The following is a 21,104-nucleotide window of genomic DNA, read 5'->3' as shown; positions in this document are numbered from 1 at the left end:
AAGGCTATTTAGATACACCCCTCTGCAGGCCATTGGACGGCAATGGCTATTTAACTACAAGCAATCTGATGCTTGAGACTACTCTTGAGACTTCTTCGAGGATTAAAGTTTTTATTTTCCTTTTTGCAACCAATGTGTTTCAACATCAAAAGAAAGCTCACAAAGGAGGAAATGAAAGAGCTAGAGAAGAAAAGAAGGGCAAAGGAAAAGGTAAAACAGAAAAAGGAAGAAGAGAGAAGAGAAAAAGAAAAAGAACATCGAAGGAAGGAAGAAGATAGGAAAGCAAGGGAAAAGGAAAGACAGAGAGAGGGTGAAGAAAGGAAAGCCGAGGAGAAAAGAGAGAAGGAAAAACAGAGGAAAGCTGAAAAGACGAGAGAAAAGGAAGAAAAACTGAAGAAGAAAAGGAAACAGCAGAAAGCATTGAAGATAGAGAAAGAGAAGAACAAGAGAAAAAGGAAATAAGTTATGAATTCTTGCAAATGAAAAAGCATTTTGGTCTGGATAGTGTTTTTGTACCATACTCACCTGAGCATCTGTTTCTACTGAAAAAAATAAAACTAAATCATATTCACCATCGCTCTTTGATTTTAACTGTCTAGTACTCTGCTTCTATCTATCTAAAAAACAAACCTTGTCTGCCAATAATGAAGAAACAAGGATTTCATTAACTACAAAAAGGGAAATCAACTACAAATGATAAATGTAGAATTGCGTGGAAAGCCGTTCTTGATGGCCAAAATGGTTCAATTAAGCCTAATGACCTAGTATTTTCATTAAATATAATTTCACAAAGTTACAATGATACAGTAAGGCTTGGGCAGATGAGACCCTACCAATAACAGTCTTAATATACATACAAAATTTATTTCCTACAAACTAGAGGCATGAGCAAAATCTTATTCTCTCAAAGTAATGAAATGCTTCCTAAGACTAACCACTAATCACTGGCATATAATAACAACAGCTTCATTTGTCCATCAAACTTATTGGTAACTTGTATATGCGACCAAGTAATTGACGGGATCAAGAATGTCCCAGATTATCATAAGAAATTATCAAGTCAATCACATTCCTGATCTGTGACAACAATCAATAACTTATACAATTATTCAAGCACCTTACGAAGATCATCGATCAATTGTACTCGGCTGGATTGATCCACCTGCATTGTTTTTACGCAATCAGTTCCCTGCCTTAAGTAACTTGATAAGATAAAGTACAAAATTTTGTCACTGACGGAGTATATTTACCTTGCTTAGAAGAGCAGCAAGACCTTGAGGTAAAGCTTGCAAATCTGAACGTGAACTACCCAAATTGGTTAACTGAAGCAATACCTTCTGGACTCGCAATTCCTTGAGTTTATCCTCATACTTCACGGGATCATCTTTCCAGCTAAAGAAAGTGGCATCATCCATCCACGCATCTTCTCCAGCTGTTTCAATGCCAGAATTTGAAAACCATTCCTTAATCAAGTCCAGTGCAGCTCCATGCGAAAGCTGCTCTCCAGCAGCCTCTCTTACTGTCTTGATCAATGATTCTTCTGAAATCCTACGTCGCAGTCTCTTGTAGAAGAAAGATCTAGAATCACTCCAGTTGATAACTTTTTTTATGACTCCTTTTTCAGCCATCCGCAAGGAGGTATCGTGTAGTTCTGCAAATCGGGTGGCTATCTGAACATAAACAGGCAAAAGCTCCTTTTCACGAGCTTTAATCTGCTGCTGTAGAGATTCGGTGAGATTGTGGATTCTGTTTCCTTTTGCTTCTTGAAGTTTTGCCTTCAGGCTGATCAGCTGTTGATCAAGCCTACCCATGCATTCAAGCAATTCCCTTGTCCTAAATTTAATCTCAATCATTCCTTCAGGCTCAAGTACATTACCTCTAGCTGTTGTTTCAGCATACATCTCAATATGTTGTGAATTGATCCGACTATCCACAACAACCCATGCCCCACCTCGTAGTTCACCCATCATTGGAATGTATACAAAAACAGGTTGCTTGTACGTTCTCAGATTCTCCACAATAGTTGAGCCTGCCTGCAGAATTCCCTCAAAAAGGTCTCTTTGGCCTCCAGAAAAGCCTCTCCAGTTAGCAAGAATAAAAAGTGGCAGCTCTTCTCTATTGAAATCCAATAATGCCTGGGCTGTCTTTGAAGCAGAATCAGGAAACCATACTTGACCAGCCTGAGGAACAACCCTCTCATGGGAATCCAGCTGGCCTGGATCAGCAGGGATAACTTGCATTACTGTCTGTGTTTCGACAGCGATAATTCCAACAGGAATTCCTCCAAGTTTTGCCCTTCCAGTAACAACCGTCCTCGCCCAGCCCTCCAGTGTTTCAATAAAGCTATCTTTGTCAAAAATTCCACCCATCCATTTTCCACTAGTATCCAAAGCACCACAAATTGCTGCACGAGGATCACACGAGTTTTCAGGGGAGTACTCAACTTCCCTGTCTGGAGGATCCAAAGGTTTTGAAATTGGAAGTTCACCGCCCATGTGAGATGGTACATAACTAAGCCACTTTAGAATAGAAGATATCCCTTCAAGGTCATCTGAAACTGTTAGATGAACAACCCCATTGGTTGCCATGATTTTGGGTCCACCAAGTTGCATGTGAGAACTATAAACTTCACGGCCAAGAAGTTTGTTTAGTGTAGAGAAACCAGTGAGAATTATAGGCTGATCAAGCCTTTGTATACACCGCATGCCAAGTCGAGCAAGATAAGCACCAATTCCAACTGTCCTTCCAGTCACATATGTTAAGGTAAAAGTTTCATTATACGCCCTTGAATAAGCACCAGCAATAGCTCCACTGCCAGTTAGGTTTTCTACACCTAAGCCATCCTCCTTTCCAACAATGGTATCAATAACCCATCTGGCTTCTCCATTAGGCATCTGTACTTCATGTGCAATGACAGAGGATTTAATACGAGCATAATCTTCAGGGGTCAAGTATACGTACTGGAAACCACGCTCAGGACTAGATTCATCAGACCAACCTACTCTAAAGCAGGATTTAACTTCATCAGCAACCCCAATACGAGCACCAGAGTTTGCTGCCAAGTAAATTAAAGGCAGTTTTCTAGAACAAGCCAAATCAGTGACAGCAAGAAAGAACGCATCCTCTCTAGGGCCAAAAGACCCAGCCCTGAAGGTTACATCATTTGCTACAACCAATATTTGTCTTCCAGAGGGGAACTCCGGCGTTGACATTTCCATTAACCAGGCTATCATACCAATATCATTCTGCCCAGGTTGTCGCTGCACAGGGATGAGGGGAGTACCCCAGGAACCTTTCTGGTCAGAAAAACTGAGTTCGGTAACGTTGAGAAGAACTTTTTCCTCGGGTTTACCAATATTGGGGAACTGAGATTCCCAAGACTTTTCCAAGGCCGTCTCAAATGCCTGCAAAAACAGTTATGTTTTAGTTTTTCAGTATTTGGACTGTGCATTCACTGGACGCATGTACTTGGAAGACAAAACAAACAAACTACTAGTTTGTAGTATAGCAAGACATGTTGCTCACCAACGGAAAGTCATAGCAGTAAGTGGTGTTACTCCTTCTAGCAGAAAGACGCTTCAAATCAAGAACTCCCAGTGGCTGGTGTTGTGCACTCACAGGGACACCATGAAGAGGGGCCTGCTTTGTAACTGAATGGTAGAGTACTCTGTGTTGATTTGTATCCTCAACTTCCCGATATATCTGGTTATTAAAATATATTCTGATTAAAAAAATATAGTCTGATTATCATTTCAGGTATTCCATGTCAGCTATATAATTTCGCTTACTGATTGTATAGTCTACTCGAACATTGTTCAAATAACATCTATCCTATTGTTTTATGTTTACTGTCATACTGCTTAGCCAAAAAAATATCAACGTGTACATAATTGTGTAAAAGGAAGCATTCAACTTGTCAAATGTAATATTTATATTCTATTCCATCACCAAGCATAATCCATTGTTTACCTTGCTACCTAAAACTTGTATGCGAACATATATAAATAAACCTTAAAAAGTAATGGCTGACTTCAGTATAAAAGATAAGCTCCAAGAACAATGCAACTCCAGCTAACCCTAGATGACATTATCAACTGGACTCATAAATTATTGGATGTTCCAAAAATTTCCTGAGTACTGATGTATCTTCTTACAATTTACTGAAAAAGTGACAAGTTAACAGTAATATCAAGAAAGGAACCCATAGCTATAACAACTGAAGTCCTACTTACTAATTTACTGTTGCATGCGAACATATCTATCTACCATTCGAAAAGAAAAAAAGAATACTTAAACCCTTACATGTACAGTGCAGGTATGACCCGTCACGTTTGTTACCACTACCCTCCAAGCACCATTTGCCTGTCCAGAAGAATCTAGCCAAAGTTTTACTTCCCATTCACAGACACCTAATTTATGCATTCTTACACCAACAAATGACTGGATTTCACGAGCAAGTTCTCCCAATATAGTCTCCACTGCAGCCTCTTTTTCTTCAGTATCGAAGATAGCTCTCCTGGAAATTAGTCCAACAAACTCCTCTAAGAATGCTATCATTTATAAAGAAAAGAAATACATTGTAATCAGAGAAGGAGGCCACTTACTTGTGATAGGGTACAAGATCACCTATTTGTTGTTCTCTTAAAATGTAGAGATACATATGAGCATGGTCTGGTTTGATAGCACTATTATGTGAATTGAGTTCCAGCTCCTCCATTGCAGTCATCAAGGACCTCAAGATGCTCCTCGAAGTAAAAGAGAGAGGCTTGCGGGATTCTACATCCAAGCCAGGATATGCTACTAAGCCTTCATTAGAGACTGGCTGCCTAACAAGTGTTCTCAGAAACATCCTCTGAATCAATCCTGGCTTGTCTTGAACAGTATAAAGGTGCCATTGACGATCTCGAGAAGGGGTATACCGGATATTTCCATACCCTTTGAGTTTATCCTGGATGAGCAGATAATATGCAGGTGGTGAGAAAGAGATCACCAAATTATACCATTGTCTGGTCACACCTGTGTAAGACAATCATGGCATTGAATAATAAATGGTAAAGGTGTGTTCATGACCGACCAATTCAAGATAAATGGATAAAGGAGGTTCCAGATGACGCAATAAAGGCTCTTCTTCATAATGCAGCTTTTCCGCTGACCAGTGGAATGAGTGCCTCATAGGGGCTCGTCCTTCATCTCTCTGAATGATGCAACTAATTACAGCTACACCTGCAGAGCGAAGACTGGATCCAATTTCTTGCTCCTTAAGTATTTTAGCCAATTTGTTTATTCTCTCTTGAGCTTGATCTTCATCACCACTGTTTATTACCAACACAAGCAGATAAAGAGAAGACTGATAAAGAAATCCTAAGATAATTTAATAATCTATTTAAGCTATCTGTCTAGCACAATGCACATAGTTTGCAGGGAATGCATTAGTCTCTTTTCATTGCACCAATGGAAAAGTTTTGTTTCTTGTTAAAAAAACGTAGTTTGCCAAGAAATATAGAACAATTGAAGACCAACACATTTCTATGTTATTGTGAAAGTGCACATGCATGCACAACAAATAACAATAGAACATAACAAATGACATATAATATGTTATTGAGTTATGATCCGAAAAAGCCAGGCATACAAAATCTTAAATTCATCAAAGATGGTATAAGCTTAGCTGCTTAGAAGATTGAGAAATTTGTATCTCCATAAGAAAGGGTTCAACCAAAGATTGGAATTAAGCAGAGAGTAATAGGTAAAATTGTTACCTATCCTGAAGTAAGCTCATCTGGTTGTTGATGCCCACCAATGCAATGTGTACCATATTACCAAAGTTCATTGCCTCAGGAGACTTGTCTCTGGTTGCCTCATTACCGTTGTGAGTCGTCTCCTTCAGTGCAGCACTCAGAGTTGTGGGCAATAACTGTAGAGACTTTAGAATGATCATGGCTCCCCATTTCCTCTCACTGTGTTTCTCAACTGATTGGGAATACTCCTGATCATCAATACCATTTTTCCTCTCAATATGCTCTTCTAGAAACTCCCATGATCCTATAAGACCAGATCTATGCCACTGCATCCGCACACTCCCCTTAACAAGATAGGGCTGGATAGGGAAGATATTCACATAGTTAGACATGCAAGAGTCGGCTCTACCTGGAAGGGGGATGATTACAAAAGTTTTAACAAGGTACCTGGTATAGCCTGCGGACATAAGTCTCCACCACTCGCCTTTGAAGGGTATGATCACTGTGATCAAAGAGACCTACAAGAGCATCCTCAACGGCCAAAGGAACACTTACAAGAGCCTCCATTCGTTCGTCAATGGCACTTTTCCGCTTTGGAGTGTCCATATTTTCTCCATCTTCAGTAAACATCTCTAATTCAGAAAGGCTTCTAGCAATATTAGAACGGAGTTCACTCAGCTTAGTTTGTTCCAATAGCTGACTTGCCTTCAGTGCCAGCTGTGTTAAGCATTTAAACATGTGTTTAGAAGCATGTTAAGAGTGGGGGCTAAGATGTAATGTAAGCTGAAAGGTATGCTGGCAGAGAGACTTTTGTGGTTAGAAGGCAGAATAATACCCCCAATATCAGACAGATCAAAACCCCACCTTATGAAAATTTTGACTATAAATAACTAATTGACTCAACAATACAGAAACCGTTCTTTAGCTAAGTAGCTAACCTCAGAATAATTTGTATGGTTAAGTGCAGAGAATCGTATTAATTTATCTCGGTAAGCTGCAGGGTTAGGATAGACAAGTTGTTCCATGAGTTGCAATATAAGCTTATTTTTGCTCCTGATGCCCTGTAAAAACCAAAAAGTGAGCACAAAACTGATATTCAAATAAAATATCAGCATCAAATCAGGGCAGGAAAAGGCGAGAAAAAAATTAGTACCTGATGAGAAAGGACAATGTCAACAACCTTCAGCAAATCTTTCTTGTACTGAAGTCGAAGTCTTTCAATCACATCAGCCTGTAAGGAAAAGATAAAAAACATCATGTCAAGAAATAATAATTTCATGTTGATATCCAGTAAATGCAGACAAGACGTACATTGTTTCCTAAAAGAAAGAAATCTTCATTGAAAGAATGGCATATACAAAGGTTAACGGGGTAAGGACAATCACCCAGATTCACCATGGGAATTACAAGAAGAAATCTCAAAATTGTCGCAAATGCTACTCAGTATTTGTTAAGTACCTACCTATAGACTAAACTCAACACACTAGCAGCTTTGAGAACAATTAAATTGAAAAAAGAAAAGGTAGGAAAAACAAAAGAGAAAATATTTTTTAAAGCTCCGAGTAAATTGAAACTTGATTTTCAACTTCCTAAATCCAGTATGAAACAATTTAGTCCTAGTCATTTCAAGAGGAGAGATGTATTTTCATTCTCAACTTCTGTAATGCAACACCCTTCTCAAAGTAAGCAAAGTTGTGAATGGTTAGATTAGTAGATTAGATTGCAGAAATGAAAAAAATTCAACAAACACATCTATGCCTTCCAAATGAAGAGGTATACAAGAGATGATCCAGTAGTATAAATCATATGATCCATTTGGATAAATAAGTTCAATAGCCATATGAAAAGCGGAGAGGCGTCCACTTTGGTTCTTAACTCATACTGCAAGTTTCAACATCTAGCTCCATGGAAGCACATTATTATTTTTCTACTATAGAATCATTGATCAAAATGAGAAAACACGTCACCTGAATGTTGTCACTGAACAGTTCTTCAACTGACAAATACTCTTCAAAAAGGGACTGAACGATAACACGAGCATGACTCTCTCTTCCACCATCATAAGACTTCACAACACTCACCAACGGTTCAAGAAGCCTTTCTTGAGCTCCCTTCTCTTTCTCTGGACAGGAGGATAAATGAGCCTGCCAGAAGAAGTGTTTACCTTTGTGAAACCAATTCAACGAGAACCTGAGAAGATTTTGGGGGAGGAACTTACTTCAAGAATAGAACGTAATAATTTGGCAGGGAAATCGACATTCTGAGAACTTGAAATCCCTTCAAATTCCCTGTATTTGGCCTCCAGCTAATAAAACAAAATGAATGAAGATTCAGATTGTAGTAAAATTAGTAGTTGAGGATAAAAGTGGAAGAAGGATTTAAAGACAATGAAGCACCTCGAATTTGAGTTCTTTAGGAAGACGTGTTGCAAGAACAGACATGCATTCTTGCCATTGTAGGAATGGTAATTCAGGACTATCGAGGCAATTGAGTAAGTTTTGCACCACCTGAGAGATAAGAATGAATTTTCACTAGTGTTTCATTACTATAAGAAGACTTGAAAAATGTAGTCATATAGATGTGGGTATATGTATGCATATGTTTGTGTGGTGCAGATAAATATATATGAAATATGCATAAGTGAATGGATAAATATGGAATATGTGTATATATATAGAGAGAGATGATGATAGCAGAAATGGACAGGATCATTCACCTCCTCAATGTTATGCTCATATCCTGCCAGAATCATCCGAGCCGCGTTTAAGTTTGCAGCACACCTTTGATGAACTTTACCAGAAATTGCAGTTGGAGGACCCAAGATGGGGAAACTCCCATGGAACGGCTCTGCTTTCCTTACAGCCGATGGATCATCTAGATCTAGCTTTGCTATGAGCTCACCAGCCTAAAATAATAGATATTCCATAAATTTGCCATACCTAGAGTAAACCATATTCATGGTTGAATTATGCCACTAACCTGCATTGCTTGACCTTCAGACATCTCAAAATGGACGACTCCAGAAGCAGGTGAAAGAAGAGGCATGCACATCTTCATGACCTCGACTTCAGCATATGGTGCATCAGCATCAATATGACTGTCATCTGAAACTAGATACCTCAGCAGTTTGCATGGTGTCTCTGCAACTAATTTAGATGGATCATGGTCATTCTGATTAACAACAAAGAGCACAAAACGTCAGGAGAGATGTTCAGGAATGGGAGGGGGGTCTAACTAGGGCTATTTAAACACACCTGAAGCAAGCATGTTCTCCCATCAATAAGAAGGCGAGTTCCAGCTGCTTCTTCCTCAGCATATATAACATGACTATTTCCATCCAACTGTTCAAAATTCAAGCAACACGTTCAAATTGCTTGACCATATAAAGTCAACAGACATTCTCGATCTTGAAAGTGATTTCTTATCATGAGAAGTGGACTATGAGCTTCAGTAGTGCATAATATTTGTAAACATAACCTTCAAGATAAGTACTTGCCTGCATCAATAAGCCCCCATCACGTAAAGTATGGATTTCTGCTTCAATCTCTGATCCATTCATTCTCAGCCGATAACTTCCAGGTCCTCCCCTTACCATGTCAATCTAAATGAATATACCCAACAATTACAGTGATATGTCAATAAGCTATATAAATTCACTACCTGCCAAGCACTGGTATCAAGTGATAGAACCATTACCGTGTATTTACTTCCTTCAATATTTAGTGATACTTGCGAGTGGACAAGAGATATATGCTGCCATTAAATTTGTTAGCACCTAATGTAGGAAGGATTGAAATAACAAAAATCAGGTACCTAAATACAATCTTTCCTTTCAATACCTTGGGAGGGATTTGCCCTTTCTCAAGATAGCCAATATAGTCGGAAACCATGGCTGCACTGCTGGTGGATGCTTTCTAAGTTGAACAAATAAAAATCATTATCCATATGTTTAACTACACAGACATTTAGGAAACTGAAACAACTTTCTAATGCAAGTGCTTACGAATAGAGCCCCTCCGACAACAGAAATGTACCATGGTGGCCTCTCTGCTCTAACTCGCATAGCAATTCTACTGTCCAACCATCCTGTATGAATTTTGTTTTCTCTGTAATCCAGAGCCTGTAGACTATTATTCTTAAGTCGCATTTCCACCAAAATTGAATAAAGAAAAGGATATACTTTAAACTGGCAGAAAAAAACGTAATTGTAAACTATATCATTTGAGCATTACATTTAAAAGATCTACTGTGTAATCAACATTCGTTCGAATTTCTCCTCGAATTTGTATTTCCTTCAGTCCAAGAACCATATTCGCAATTGCTAAAGCTCGGGACTCTCCAAATGCAAAAACATGACCTGAGGAAATCAAGATATTAGCAAGACATGCAAATTACCAAATAAAAATAATTCTCTTAGGTTCTATGATTAAAAAAATCGATATTCTTAGACAGAGATTTTGTAATAAATGATGAATGTACAAAAACAAACTTCAATACTATTTAATCAAAGAAAGTAATTACAGAAAGAAGGAGCCTACCAAAAAAACAAACAAACAAAGCATGGGAGTCATAAAAAAATGCTGAAAGTAATAGTCCATCAAACTTCACCTAATTCCTCTGATCCCCTCAGTAAACTGTTCTATTTATTTCAATCCAAAAAAACTAAAACATTGCCCTACCCTAATAAGATTATACAAACATCAGGTATTCCTTCAGGAGTGGCAGGCTAGCAGCAAAGAAAGGTATAGAGACTGCATCTCAAAGTATTTCAAAGGATGAAGCTCCTTCTAAAGATCTGAAAATAATGAATATGCTAGCCAAAAGGGCAATCTTGGAACAATGAACCACATTTTTATAGAGTTTTTTCACGGAGATGACACCAATTAGGTTGAAGAGTAGAATTCGAATCTCAAGATTGGGTTGTGTCATTTGTGTTGAGACCAGAACTAAAACCAGAACAAAATAAAACCTTATTTTTTCAGAGAAATGTCCGTTTTCCAAACAGGAAGATCTCTAGAGACACTGTCTTCTTTAGGAACACTTTAGAAGGCTCTTTTGCAGGAGGTCTTGAACCATCCTGGTCCAAATCCTCCTATCGATCAGAGGAGATGAATGAAAACCATGAAGAGTTGTTTGATAATTTAAGGAACACATTGAAATTTAAAATAATTTCTTCAAAATTCAGTAACCAATTCTAAAGGGGAATTCCTACATTCAGAGTACTATCCATCCATCTTCTAAGAAATGTTTTTTCTTATTGAGCATTACATGTAAAGGCAATTTCTGCTTCACTATAGAATTAATAAATTAAACAATATTTATGTGTTTCCCAATATTCAAACTGAAGGACTAAGTAATTAAAGTATCTAACGACTAATACTTACCAAACTGAGAATCTGAGAATTCATGAATCCCTCCTCCAGACTGCAAAGCAGATCAGCAAATGTAGTTCAGCATCATGTTAAACAAATCATAGGAAGAACATACATCTATGAGAAAAAAGACTACCTTGACGGAGAAGTATGCCCACACATTTGGCTTACTTTTGAAATTCAACTCCTGCATAGTATTGGAAACATTTTAACATCCTTCGTCGAACTAAAAATAAAAAGTAAAATAATCATAAGCAACTCCACCAACCTGCACTTTTCCACTTGTAGGTTTAAACCCATCATCAGGGTCCTCACTTGTAACTCGCACAGCTACACAATGACCTTTTGGTCTAGTGGATTCTGCCTGATCAAAATCAAATGGAGTTGCAGCAACAGAAGTTTTCCGCCAAGCATCATATCCTCCACCATGCTCTACCCCATAAAAGCGTCTGATTTCTGATTTTAAAAATTATACAATGACTTTTCTGAAATCTTGTATTTCAAGAGACAAATATCACAAAATGAATTCCATAGATTTAAATCATACCAGGAATTTGCCACAGAGGAATTCCCATCCCCACAGAAACTTGGGCTGCAGGAAGGTTTATTTCAGCTATCCACTCAGTCACTGGGTGCTCGACCTGTTTAAAATAGATAGGTAGACAAAATTATCACCCCTCATGAATATTTTGTGATATGCATATTTGGATTTAATCAACACGCAACAGAAAACTGGTATTCATGAATGCTGTCAGAGTAAGCATAAACACACAGTTGGGACTAACAGAGATCATAATATGCTACAAGAAATCTCCTTCCATGAGTTATCTGCATCCAAATATCTCAGTAAACAAAAAACAACAATTGTATTTGCTCAGTAAAGATTTAGATTTACATTATCATCACATCATGGCTCACGGGCCACATCCAACAGGATCGATGCCATGCTTGAAAAGGATTTTTTGATGCATTAAGTGATCAGTAATGTAGGTTATGTCAAGCGATAGATTTAAGTTCATCGATACCTGTAACCGGGGATTGAGCTCTAAGAAATAGTACTCTCCAGTTTCCATACTGTATAGATACTCAACAGTTGCTGCTCCAACGTAGTTCACACATTTAGCCAGTCTTCTAGCTGCCTGTTCTAGCTTTTTTACTGTCTCCAGTGGCGCAACAGTAATTGGGCCCTCCTCAATAATCTGTTCAGCAGAGAATAGGAAGTTAAATGATAGTCTCCTAGTATGAACAGATTAGAAAAACTTACGAAAGCATAGGTTCCCAAGAAATAGAGACTGCAACACAACAATATGAACTAACCTTTTGGTGGCGTCTCTGAACACTGCAATCACGACTGTGCAAAGCAGCAACATTTCCATATTGATCACATAATAACTGTACTTCAAGGTGCCGACTCTAATCAAACAAAAGTCAATAAAAAGTCAGAATTAAATATGCCCCAAATCAATGATGATTGTGATAAAGTGCATTTGATTTCTAACCTGTGCTGCAACCTTCATTATAAATATGGGCGATCCTGGAACCTCACCTTGCACTTGTTTGAACAATGCTCTCACTTCATCATCATTATGAACCTGAAAGTTGAGAATAATATAACAATTTAAAAAGAAAAATGGTCATGGTGCTTCGTTGGCTCAAATTCATCAATGAAAGAGCTCCCAAAGTTATTTTCATTGTTCCTAAGCTACCTATACAGAAAGCATCCATAACACTTCTATTCTAACCTTCCGTATGCCTTTACCGCCTCCACCCCATGATGCCTTAATCATGGCAGGGTAACCTACAACTTGACAACTTGCAATAGCCTCTTCTGTTGTGTATACACAAGCTTCCCTGTACACATCATCTGGGATGGTAACTAAGCAGCTATCTGGTGGAATTTTCACCTAAACACAAAATAAAAAGTATATTGATTGTCGATCATCGAGTGAATGATATGGCTGTAGAAAAAATAACACGAACTTACGTGGGAACCACTCCATGGAAGGGTGGGTACTTCTGCTGCCTGTGCAATTAATGATGAACCAATTTTATCACCCAATGCTGCCATAGAAATTGATGGAGGCCCAAGAAATATGATTCCTTTTGCATTCAGTGCATCTGGTAGTTCTGGATTCTCAGACGCGTGGCCCCATCCAGGCCAAACTGCATCAACATGGGTTATCTCTGCCATCTACATAATGGACCAATTTAATATGACAAAGATCTTTATATCAGGACAAAAAAAACCCTAAAAAAATAAAAACATGTAATGAGCATGAAGCTACCTAATTTCTAATCAGTGTGAGAGCATCTTCACAACAAATACAATCCAGATTTGATAGGACTCAAAACACACAATTTCCACAACAAATCATAAAGCCCAATGTCAATAGTAAAATTGACGTTTGGAATTTCTAAATTACACTTTGGCTGTTTTAGAGTTTAGTGAAATTGAACTGAAACATGTATTCATAACCTTCTATGAGGATTTGCTTGTTCGAATTACTTTGATGATCAAAGAAAGAGTTTTTTCTTCTTCTTTTTTTTTTTTTTCCCTTCTTTTCCAGGAGAAACAAAGCCCATTTATTAAATGTGGCCAACGCTTGGACTAGAAGATAATAATGCAAATTTGATTGGAAAGATGAAGTACCTCAACAATAAGCTGCACGTTAGCATAGTTATTGTTGTTGGTTCCACCAGGAACCTCCACAAACTGATCTGCAATTCTGATATGCTCTGCATTGATCCGCATATCCTCCGGTGTTGCCATAGCCACCAGCAAGATTGCCTTTTCAGTGCCAAATGTTTCATAAGCCCATGTTCTAACACTACGAATGAATTTAACTGCAGCCATTCCATTGTTTGCAATTAAAATACTATGGATTGGCTTCTTCCCGCCAAGAGATTGGCAGAACTCATCAACTTCAGGAACTGCAGTTGCATTTCTGATGGGTATTGCCCCATTTAAGTATCCATTCCCACGCCCAAAATTGATCACATTTGATTTCCTCAGGGCTTCTGACATGCTGCAACGATATAAACTAGACAGTCAACTGAATTGTCGACTTAGTTACATGACAGAGCTATCCTCCAAGTTTTGAGAAAAAAAACGAGAAGTTTCAAGCAAAATTATCACATTATTTATCATGCAGCTTTTTAGGGAAAGCCTCCTAATTGAGTTTTTTTTTTTTTTCTCTTTGCAAAGTGCAACATACTGTATATCATTATTTTAACATTAGCGGACCTAGCAAAAGAATCCAACCACATCAAGATTGCGTATCATGTTAGGAAACTAGACAAGACATGGATTTAACAGGTGCATGGCATCTAAAACTTTTCTTCTTCCATTAGCTTTGTTAGAGGATTCCCTTTCCTCGTGAAGTCCAAAATAAGCCATAAATCGTAGACAGAAAATTACGCTCTCATTAAAAGCAGATAAATAAACTTTCTGAGTGCACAAAAACAGGGGAAAAAAAGCAAGAAGATTCCCGTATTCAGATTGACAATTTCCCACTAGAAGAAAGTAAGCCACAGATGGACTGATCCGGCACAAACCTAATAGTTTCCCCTCTACCAAAAATGTCTGACACCAAAATTCAGCATAGAATAACAAAAAAAACGAAATAACCCATTAAGTAGAACTAAAAAAAGAAGGCAAAGAAAAGGAAGTCACAAACCTTAGTGCAGAAAGAGAAACCAAAATCTTGAAGAAGAGTAGATCAAAATACTTCAGTTCACACAATGGTTGCTACAAACTATTATTTCATTACAAATCAGAGACTGCAGAAATGCAAAAGAAGAATTGGAAAAAAAGAAAAAACATCAAATGGTATTAGTGATCGGTGTGAATCACGCACAGCCTTGAAGCTTAAAAGAAAAGGCAGAGGAGGTAGGTTGGAGTTTGGGTTAAGTGGGGTCACTCACTCTTTAACTCCTTTAATGGAAACCTGCACGTGGTATCCCCCCATTCCAAGTTCCAACCCGCCTATCTCTCTTTTATATCTCCTTCGGATAGTTTTCACAATTCACAGTAACCCAGATTAAACAAGAACTTCAGTCATATCCCAAAAACCTCATCAAATTCCAGTAATCCCTTCCCAAGAAATGAGGCCCAAATGGTTAAAAAAGGTGAAAGAAGCATAGACAACCTGGGGGTGGTATCACTGTCAAAGGAGGTGGCGCATTGAGTATGGGGAAGGTGGTGTTGGCGACCAAACACCCGGTTCAACGAAATTGAAGCCATGAAACTTTAATAGTTTCACATTTCTTCCACATTTTGACCAAATTGATGCGTGAGAGAGAGAGAAAGTGCGTGTGTCTGTTTGTGGGTGGATCCATTAATATCATTTAATGCAAGAAATTCATGTTTAGGTGATGGGTTGGCCAAAGAGGCAAAAAAAAATTAAATTTCTTGGTGATTGGGTTGGGTAATAGTTGAGGGTTAGATTCATCCACGCCTCTCTCGCCGCAAAATTTCAAATCTTCGCCTTCCCTTTTGCCCTAAAACTTTAAATCCAAATCCCGTTTTGATGATCCAACGAATAACCGCTGTTGTTTTGCCTTTCTTTATATACCCATATGCTTCTTCTCACACCTCAACGCACTTTTTCTTTTTGTTTCCATTTAAAGTACTTTTAGTTCTTAACCTTTACCTAAACGTCAAGTTATAGTTTACATATTTAATCCAATTTTTTGTAACAATACTTCTTCTTCTTTATTACAACATCATAAATGTCAGCCAAATTGTCCTAAACTTATGTTTTGGATTAGTTGAACCTCTTCAATGGAGTTCACCAATGGAATCAAACTAAATATTAGAGCATGCTTTGAAAGCCATATTGACCACTCGTGAACATTCTATAGGATTCCCAGGATTAATCACTCCATCACAAGTATAATTTCATCATTTTAATCTTACAATACCCACATCATCATCCTTGTCATAACCACAACATACTACTTTCCATTCCGTTACCAAAGCGAGCTCATCTTTGTATTTTTAAATTTGAGACAATTTTTTTAAAGAAGTTCTATAAAAATTGTCAAAAGTATATAACTACTCGATCTTTGTATATACTTAATTAAAAAAAATTAAAAGGGCAAACAAACGAAGCTTTGTATCGTTTGATGTTTACATTTTATAAAATATTAGTACAAGGTTATTAGTACAAGGTTGATATGAAAGATACCAATAAATGAAAGTAATATTTCTAAGTTTTAATTTTTAATAAAATAAAGGAATAAGAGAAACTATCATAAATTTATTGACTTATGGTTGTCTTAGGAATAGTTCTAACATTTCCACAAGTTAGTGTTTGAATATTCCATGATTTGCTGAGGGCTCTTAACCATTTGTCTTATGCACTATTTTAATTTTATATTAGAAATCAAATAAAACTTTTCTACTATTTTGCAATTTAAATATTGCGTTTTTTCTTCCATATTTATTTTATTTGTACATTCATTAATTATTCCTTAAACATTAATGTAATCCACAAGACTATATACTACATGACATAGAAGTATTAAACAATATCTAAGAATTGAAAACCTACTTTAATTACAATAATATCTAAGAATTTAAAACATTCTAGGTATACGTCGAGACCTCTTCATTTTAGGTATATAAAAACTAATATCATGACTAAGGTGTCTCTCAATCGGTTGTTCTAGTTGTGTCTCAGGAAAGTTGATAAAAGTAGTACAATTTTAGTTTTACATTTCAAAAGCAACACACTTTCGAAAAACTCATAATTAATTTTGTTTTTCTTGGTCAATCTCGACCGACTTTGACCACGAGATTCTTCACAAATTTTAGAAAATTCTTCCAACATAATTTATCGATCCCTCTCGACCGAGTTTGACACCGAGATTGTTTGGTTTTTTAAAAAAATTAAAAATAAAGGAATTTATCAAATGATCAAAATACCCTTGGTACCTCGAACATGCTCATTTCAGTCGAGAACTATACGGGTTTTCTCCCAAATGAATAAATATCACTTAATTTAATTGTACCAACCTCATTAATTATATGTCGTCATTTCAACTTCCATCCTATGACCTCTTATTCGAAAAGTGTTTACATATAACTTCCTCAATCTCACCTTGTCTTGATGATGCTCCAACATATATTAATAACTTTATGTTGGTTAAGTTGAATTTATGGCAAATTTTGTGAATGTAAGTTGAGGTGGCTGTTGGTTTTGACTTGTTTGATAGACACTCCATTAAATATCTAACACAAATATTATGTAGATTAGTTTAAATCTCCATTTCTTTAAGGGTGTTCTTGTTGTTGCTCCCAAGGAATAAAAGTTTGTAAGCAGAATTATTCTAAAATCTAATGTGAAAACACAAGTAACAAAGCATAACCAGTATTCAGTGTTAAAACTCAAGGCAATTTAGATCGAGAACAACATAATTTAACTACCAATTGAACTTGGACAACATTAGTTCGAGATGTATAAGAAACGCATTGAACGTAATTTTTCAATCCATCTTGACTAGGCACGTCACCAAGATTATGCATTGTATCTAATGATCAAAATACCCTTAGAAGCTTAAACATTAGATACTGTCAAAATCCTTAAATTCTGCTTAGTTCGATCGAGAACTAAACAAGATTGCTCCAAAATCGAACAAATTTCTTTAACTTTTGCTATGCCAAATTTGAAAAAGTCATCCTCGAACTCAAATCGTTCAAGGTGAATTACTTTGAATGATCCTATAGTTTAGGGTTTAGTTTTTAGTTTGAAATCTGAGGTGCATGGGAAACTTCGAAGTTTTGGTGTTATGATATAGTTAAATGTGAACTAAATTCTAAGTTAATCTAAACTCGTTTTGATGTAGTTGGTGTTTCAATCTTCTTCGATGAATCTCGGCTATTTCATCAATCTAGGCCCGTGTAGATGAAGAATCTCAACTGAGATCTATGAAATTGTTCTCATATTCATTGAATGAGTCCCAAGATTTAATGTGTTTCACATACATTTTGTGGGGTAATCTCGTGGATGATTTTCACCCGAGATTAGACTGACGCATTATAGAATGCATGTAAAACCCCCATCTCATGGCATCCTGGTGCAATGTTGCTTGAGTTCAACTGCTTATTCATGTTATTCTTGGCTGAGAATATCTTGAGATTCATCACATAATACTGATTGTGCTTTGTTATGTATATTTTCTTTCTTGCAGATGCCTCTTGTCATAAAAATAAACTCTAAAGACTTTTTCTTGGTCAACCTGACATGTTGTTTGCACTTAGCTAAAACAGTGTCAAATATAAAAAAGAAGTTTACACCGAAGCAAATAGACATGTTTAAGAAAACCATATTTGTTCATATTCTAGATGTGAAGTTGGTGTTCAATGGACCACTTTGCCACTACATCCTCCTGAGAGAGGTAGAAGATGAACGGGATGGCGTTCTCTCTTTTAAACTACTCTGTCAAAAGGTCTCCTTTTATAACACTAGCAAAGATGTCAGTTTTAAACTGACATTAAAGGCCATATTTCTTCTAGTATATGAACTTAAAGAAGCTTCCAAACAATGGTATCTTAAGTGCAATGATACCATCACATCTTTTGGTTTTAAAGAAAACATTGTTGATATTCTATAATTCATATTCTATATGCTTACTTACATTGTTGATATTCTTTTGGTTTTAAAGAAAACATTGTTGATATATACCTGAGGATCAGTGGGGGTAAGTTTAACTATAATTCATATTCTATATGCTTACTTACAAAAGATCTGATCATCTTGAGGTGATTGGATATTCAAACTTAGATTTTGCCAAGTGTGTGGATACGTGAAAATCTACTTTTGACTATTTGTTTCTATTAGCTTAAGGAGCAATTTCATGAAAAAGTGTGAAGTAGTGTATTGTTGTTGTCCACTATGAAGGTTGAATTTGTAACATGCTTTGAGGCTACAATTTATGTTTTATGGCTGTGAAACTTTATCTTAGAACTTGGAATTGTCAACAGTATTGCCAAGCCACTGAGAATTTATTGTGATGATTCTGCAGCAATTTTCATTTTTAAAAAATGGACAAGTATTTGGTGTTAAACATGTGAAATTAAAATACTTTATTGTTAAAGAAGAAGTTCAGAAACAAGTAGTGTCAATCAAATGCATTAGCACTAAAGTTATGATTGCAAATCTACTAACTAAAAGATTGTCACCAAAGACATTCAATGATCATGTTAAACATATGGGCATTAGTGGATATCATTATTGAAATCAATATTATGTTATTTGACACTTTGAACTTATTTATTTACTGTTTCTGATTTTATCTCATGATTATATTCTTATGATTATTAGTATATACGTAAATGAGTTATGTAAATCAAACAGTATATCATCTTTAATAAAGACACTTGTTGTTAGACCGTTATTGATTATCTTTATTATAGATCATGTTAATAGAAGAACTATTTCAGTGATACATGGAAGGGAGTATGTCAATGCAATGATATATGACTGCCATGATTTTTTGGTAGTTTCTTTGACTTGACATAATATGTTATGAAATTTAATCTTACACATTATGTCTATGAATGTATATGGTAAATAATGTCAATGGGCCAAGTGGGAGAATGTTAGATTTATTTTTAATACAATATTTGTAAACCCTGAACCTTGGAAAAACTTAAGTCCTTTGAAGTGATGGAAAGTTTAGGATAAAAAGTGTCGAAGGGAGTTAAGGATAAAAAGTGTCATAAAAAGTGATGCTTAAAGGCTAGGTGTTTTGGAGGTTATTTTGGTGTTGTGTAGGCGGCCAAGGGAAAGGAAATAACTTCTAAAGGAGCGTCATTAGGCGTTTATGTTTGGTAAGTGACTAAGGCTTGTGTTTGGTTATTAGGCGAAAAGAACCTCTAAATGGGTGTCATGGGCAGCTAAGTATGCTTCGCTAGACGAGGAAGGCTGTCACTTATAGGTTATTTAGGGTCTTGAGAGGTTAGGCGAGAAGATGGGTAGCTTAAGGATGGGCGAGGAGTATGGCACGCGAGAAGGACTTGGAGGTTAGCAATGCATTGACACTAGGTGTTTTGGCTTGTCATTGAACATTTGGTGTCACACCCCGCTCTGCACACATCCTTGCTTAGTATGCGAGACGCAACGCAATTTGAGTATCTTGATGTGATACACGCCAAGACACTAATTTTGAGGTCTTTAAGCTTTGCTTACTCGCCTAACTTCTTAATTTGGACTTAAGAAATATACTTTAGACGATATAAACAACTTAACAAACATAAATAAACCAACTCATACTTTATTAATCTTTGTCTAAAAGCTTACAACAGCTCTACATACAAATAAATAAAAATAAAAAAATTTAAACTTATGTTAAAACACTTGGCATTGGCAGTCTTCTCGCTTAACAAGCCCTTCTAATCCTCCTTAATTTGCTTAAATGCCTGCTTTCTGAAAGATGAGATTTAAAAACATAAGTCTACAAGACTCAATGAGGTCTTAAGAAAATCTTTTTGCAATAGCTTTACAAATATCATTTCATCAACATGAGATAGAAATATATCATTTCAGATAATACATCATTTCACATAACACACATTAGTTACCAAATATTCCTTTCGTTAAGGATCCCAAATAGTTCTCTACGCTAGGTCATGTAACTTCGCGTTTAGACTAGTGTAACAACAACATCCGAGAACATACAGATTCATCTTTGTTGCTCACGCTGCTAAGTTTAATCTTCTCTTTTCAACATATTAACTAGCATCTCATCACCCATATAGCCTCGTACACCCCATGGTAACCATTACTCTTTATGTGCACATAAAAGTTAGCTTATTTAAAAAGAAGTAACTAAATGGTTTAAACACCATTTTATAACAATAATACATTGAAACACAATAATACATTGAAACACAATAAACATCCTTTAGAACATAAGCACTTTTCATATGAATTTCTTTTAGAAATCATTGAATCAAATCAATAAAGAATGCAAAAGAAAGCTGAAAATC

At 36.5% G+C, this 21,104-nt stretch overlaps 1 protein-coding gene across 4 annotated transcripts; it reads right to left on the bottom strand.

The window, feature by feature from the left end:
• Window positions 1-726: 726 nt before the first annotated feature.
• Window positions 727-15,610, bottom strand: LOC101212380 (acetyl-CoA carboxylase 1). Of its 4 annotated transcripts, XM_011656906.2 has the most exons (33): window positions 15,035-15,609; window positions 14,788-14,890; window positions 13,761-14,136; window positions 13,095-13,301; window positions 12,853-13,014; window positions 12,610-12,702; window positions 12,428-12,523; window positions 12,136-12,309; window positions 11,658-11,751; window positions 11,379-11,566; window positions 11,247-11,297; window positions 11,123-11,162; window positions 9,971-10,095; window positions 9,742-9,858; window positions 9,578-9,652; window positions 9,435-9,491; window positions 9,235-9,339; window positions 8,993-9,079; window positions 8,718-8,909; window positions 8,455-8,643; window positions 8,135-8,245; window positions 7,957-8,043; window positions 7,706-7,882; window positions 6,892-6,969; window positions 6,677-6,799; window positions 6,186-6,455; window positions 5,760-6,097; window positions 5,075-5,312; window positions 4,605-4,948; window positions 4,303-4,516; window positions 3,526-3,702; window positions 1,251-3,404; window positions 727-1,162 (listed from the first exon to the last, which is right to left on the bottom strand). In XM_011656906.2, exons 3-33 carry the CDS (start codon window positions 14,133-14,135, stop codon window positions 1,106-1,108), a joined length of 6,795 nt encoding a protein of 2,264 aa, XP_011655208.1. In that variant the 5' UTR covers window position 14,136; window positions 14,788-14,890; window positions 15,035-15,609; the 3' UTR covers window positions 727-1,105. The 4 variants fall into 4 exon arrangements, with proteins under 4 accessions (XP_011655208.1, XP_031742208.1, XP_011655207.1 ...); XM_031886348.1 differs by lacking the exon at window positions 14,788-14,890 and having other exon boundaries at window positions 15,259-15,610; XM_011656905.2 differs by having other exon boundaries at window positions 14,788-15,609.
• Window positions 15,611-21,104: the final 5,494 nt, after the last annotated feature.

Source organism: Cucumis sativus, chromosome 5 (genome assembly GCF_000004075.3).
Source record: "Cucumis sativus cultivar 9930 chromosome 5, Cucumber_9930_V3, whole genome shotgun sequence".
Lineage (NCBI taxonomy): Eukaryota > Viridiplantae > Streptophyta > Magnoliopsida > Cucurbitales > Cucurbitaceae > Cucumis > Cucumis sativus.
The sequence above is the reverse complement of the archived record's forward strand: the minus strand, read 5'-3'. Positions and strand labels throughout refer to the sequence as shown.

Coding starts and splice junctions, on each gene's coding strand:
- LOC101212380 (XM_031886348.1), bottom strand. CDS start 15,353: ATGGCTTCAATTTCGTTGAACCGGGTGTTTGGTCGCCAACACCACCTT. Junction 9,859..9,970: donor ACACAGTAGATCTTTTAAAT/GTAATGCTCAAA, acceptor AATAGTCTACAG/GCTCTGGATTACAGAGAAAA. Junction 8,644..8,717: donor CTGAAGGTCAAGCAATGCAG/GTTAGTGGCATA, acceptor CTATTATTTTAG/GCTGGTGAGCTCATAGCAAA.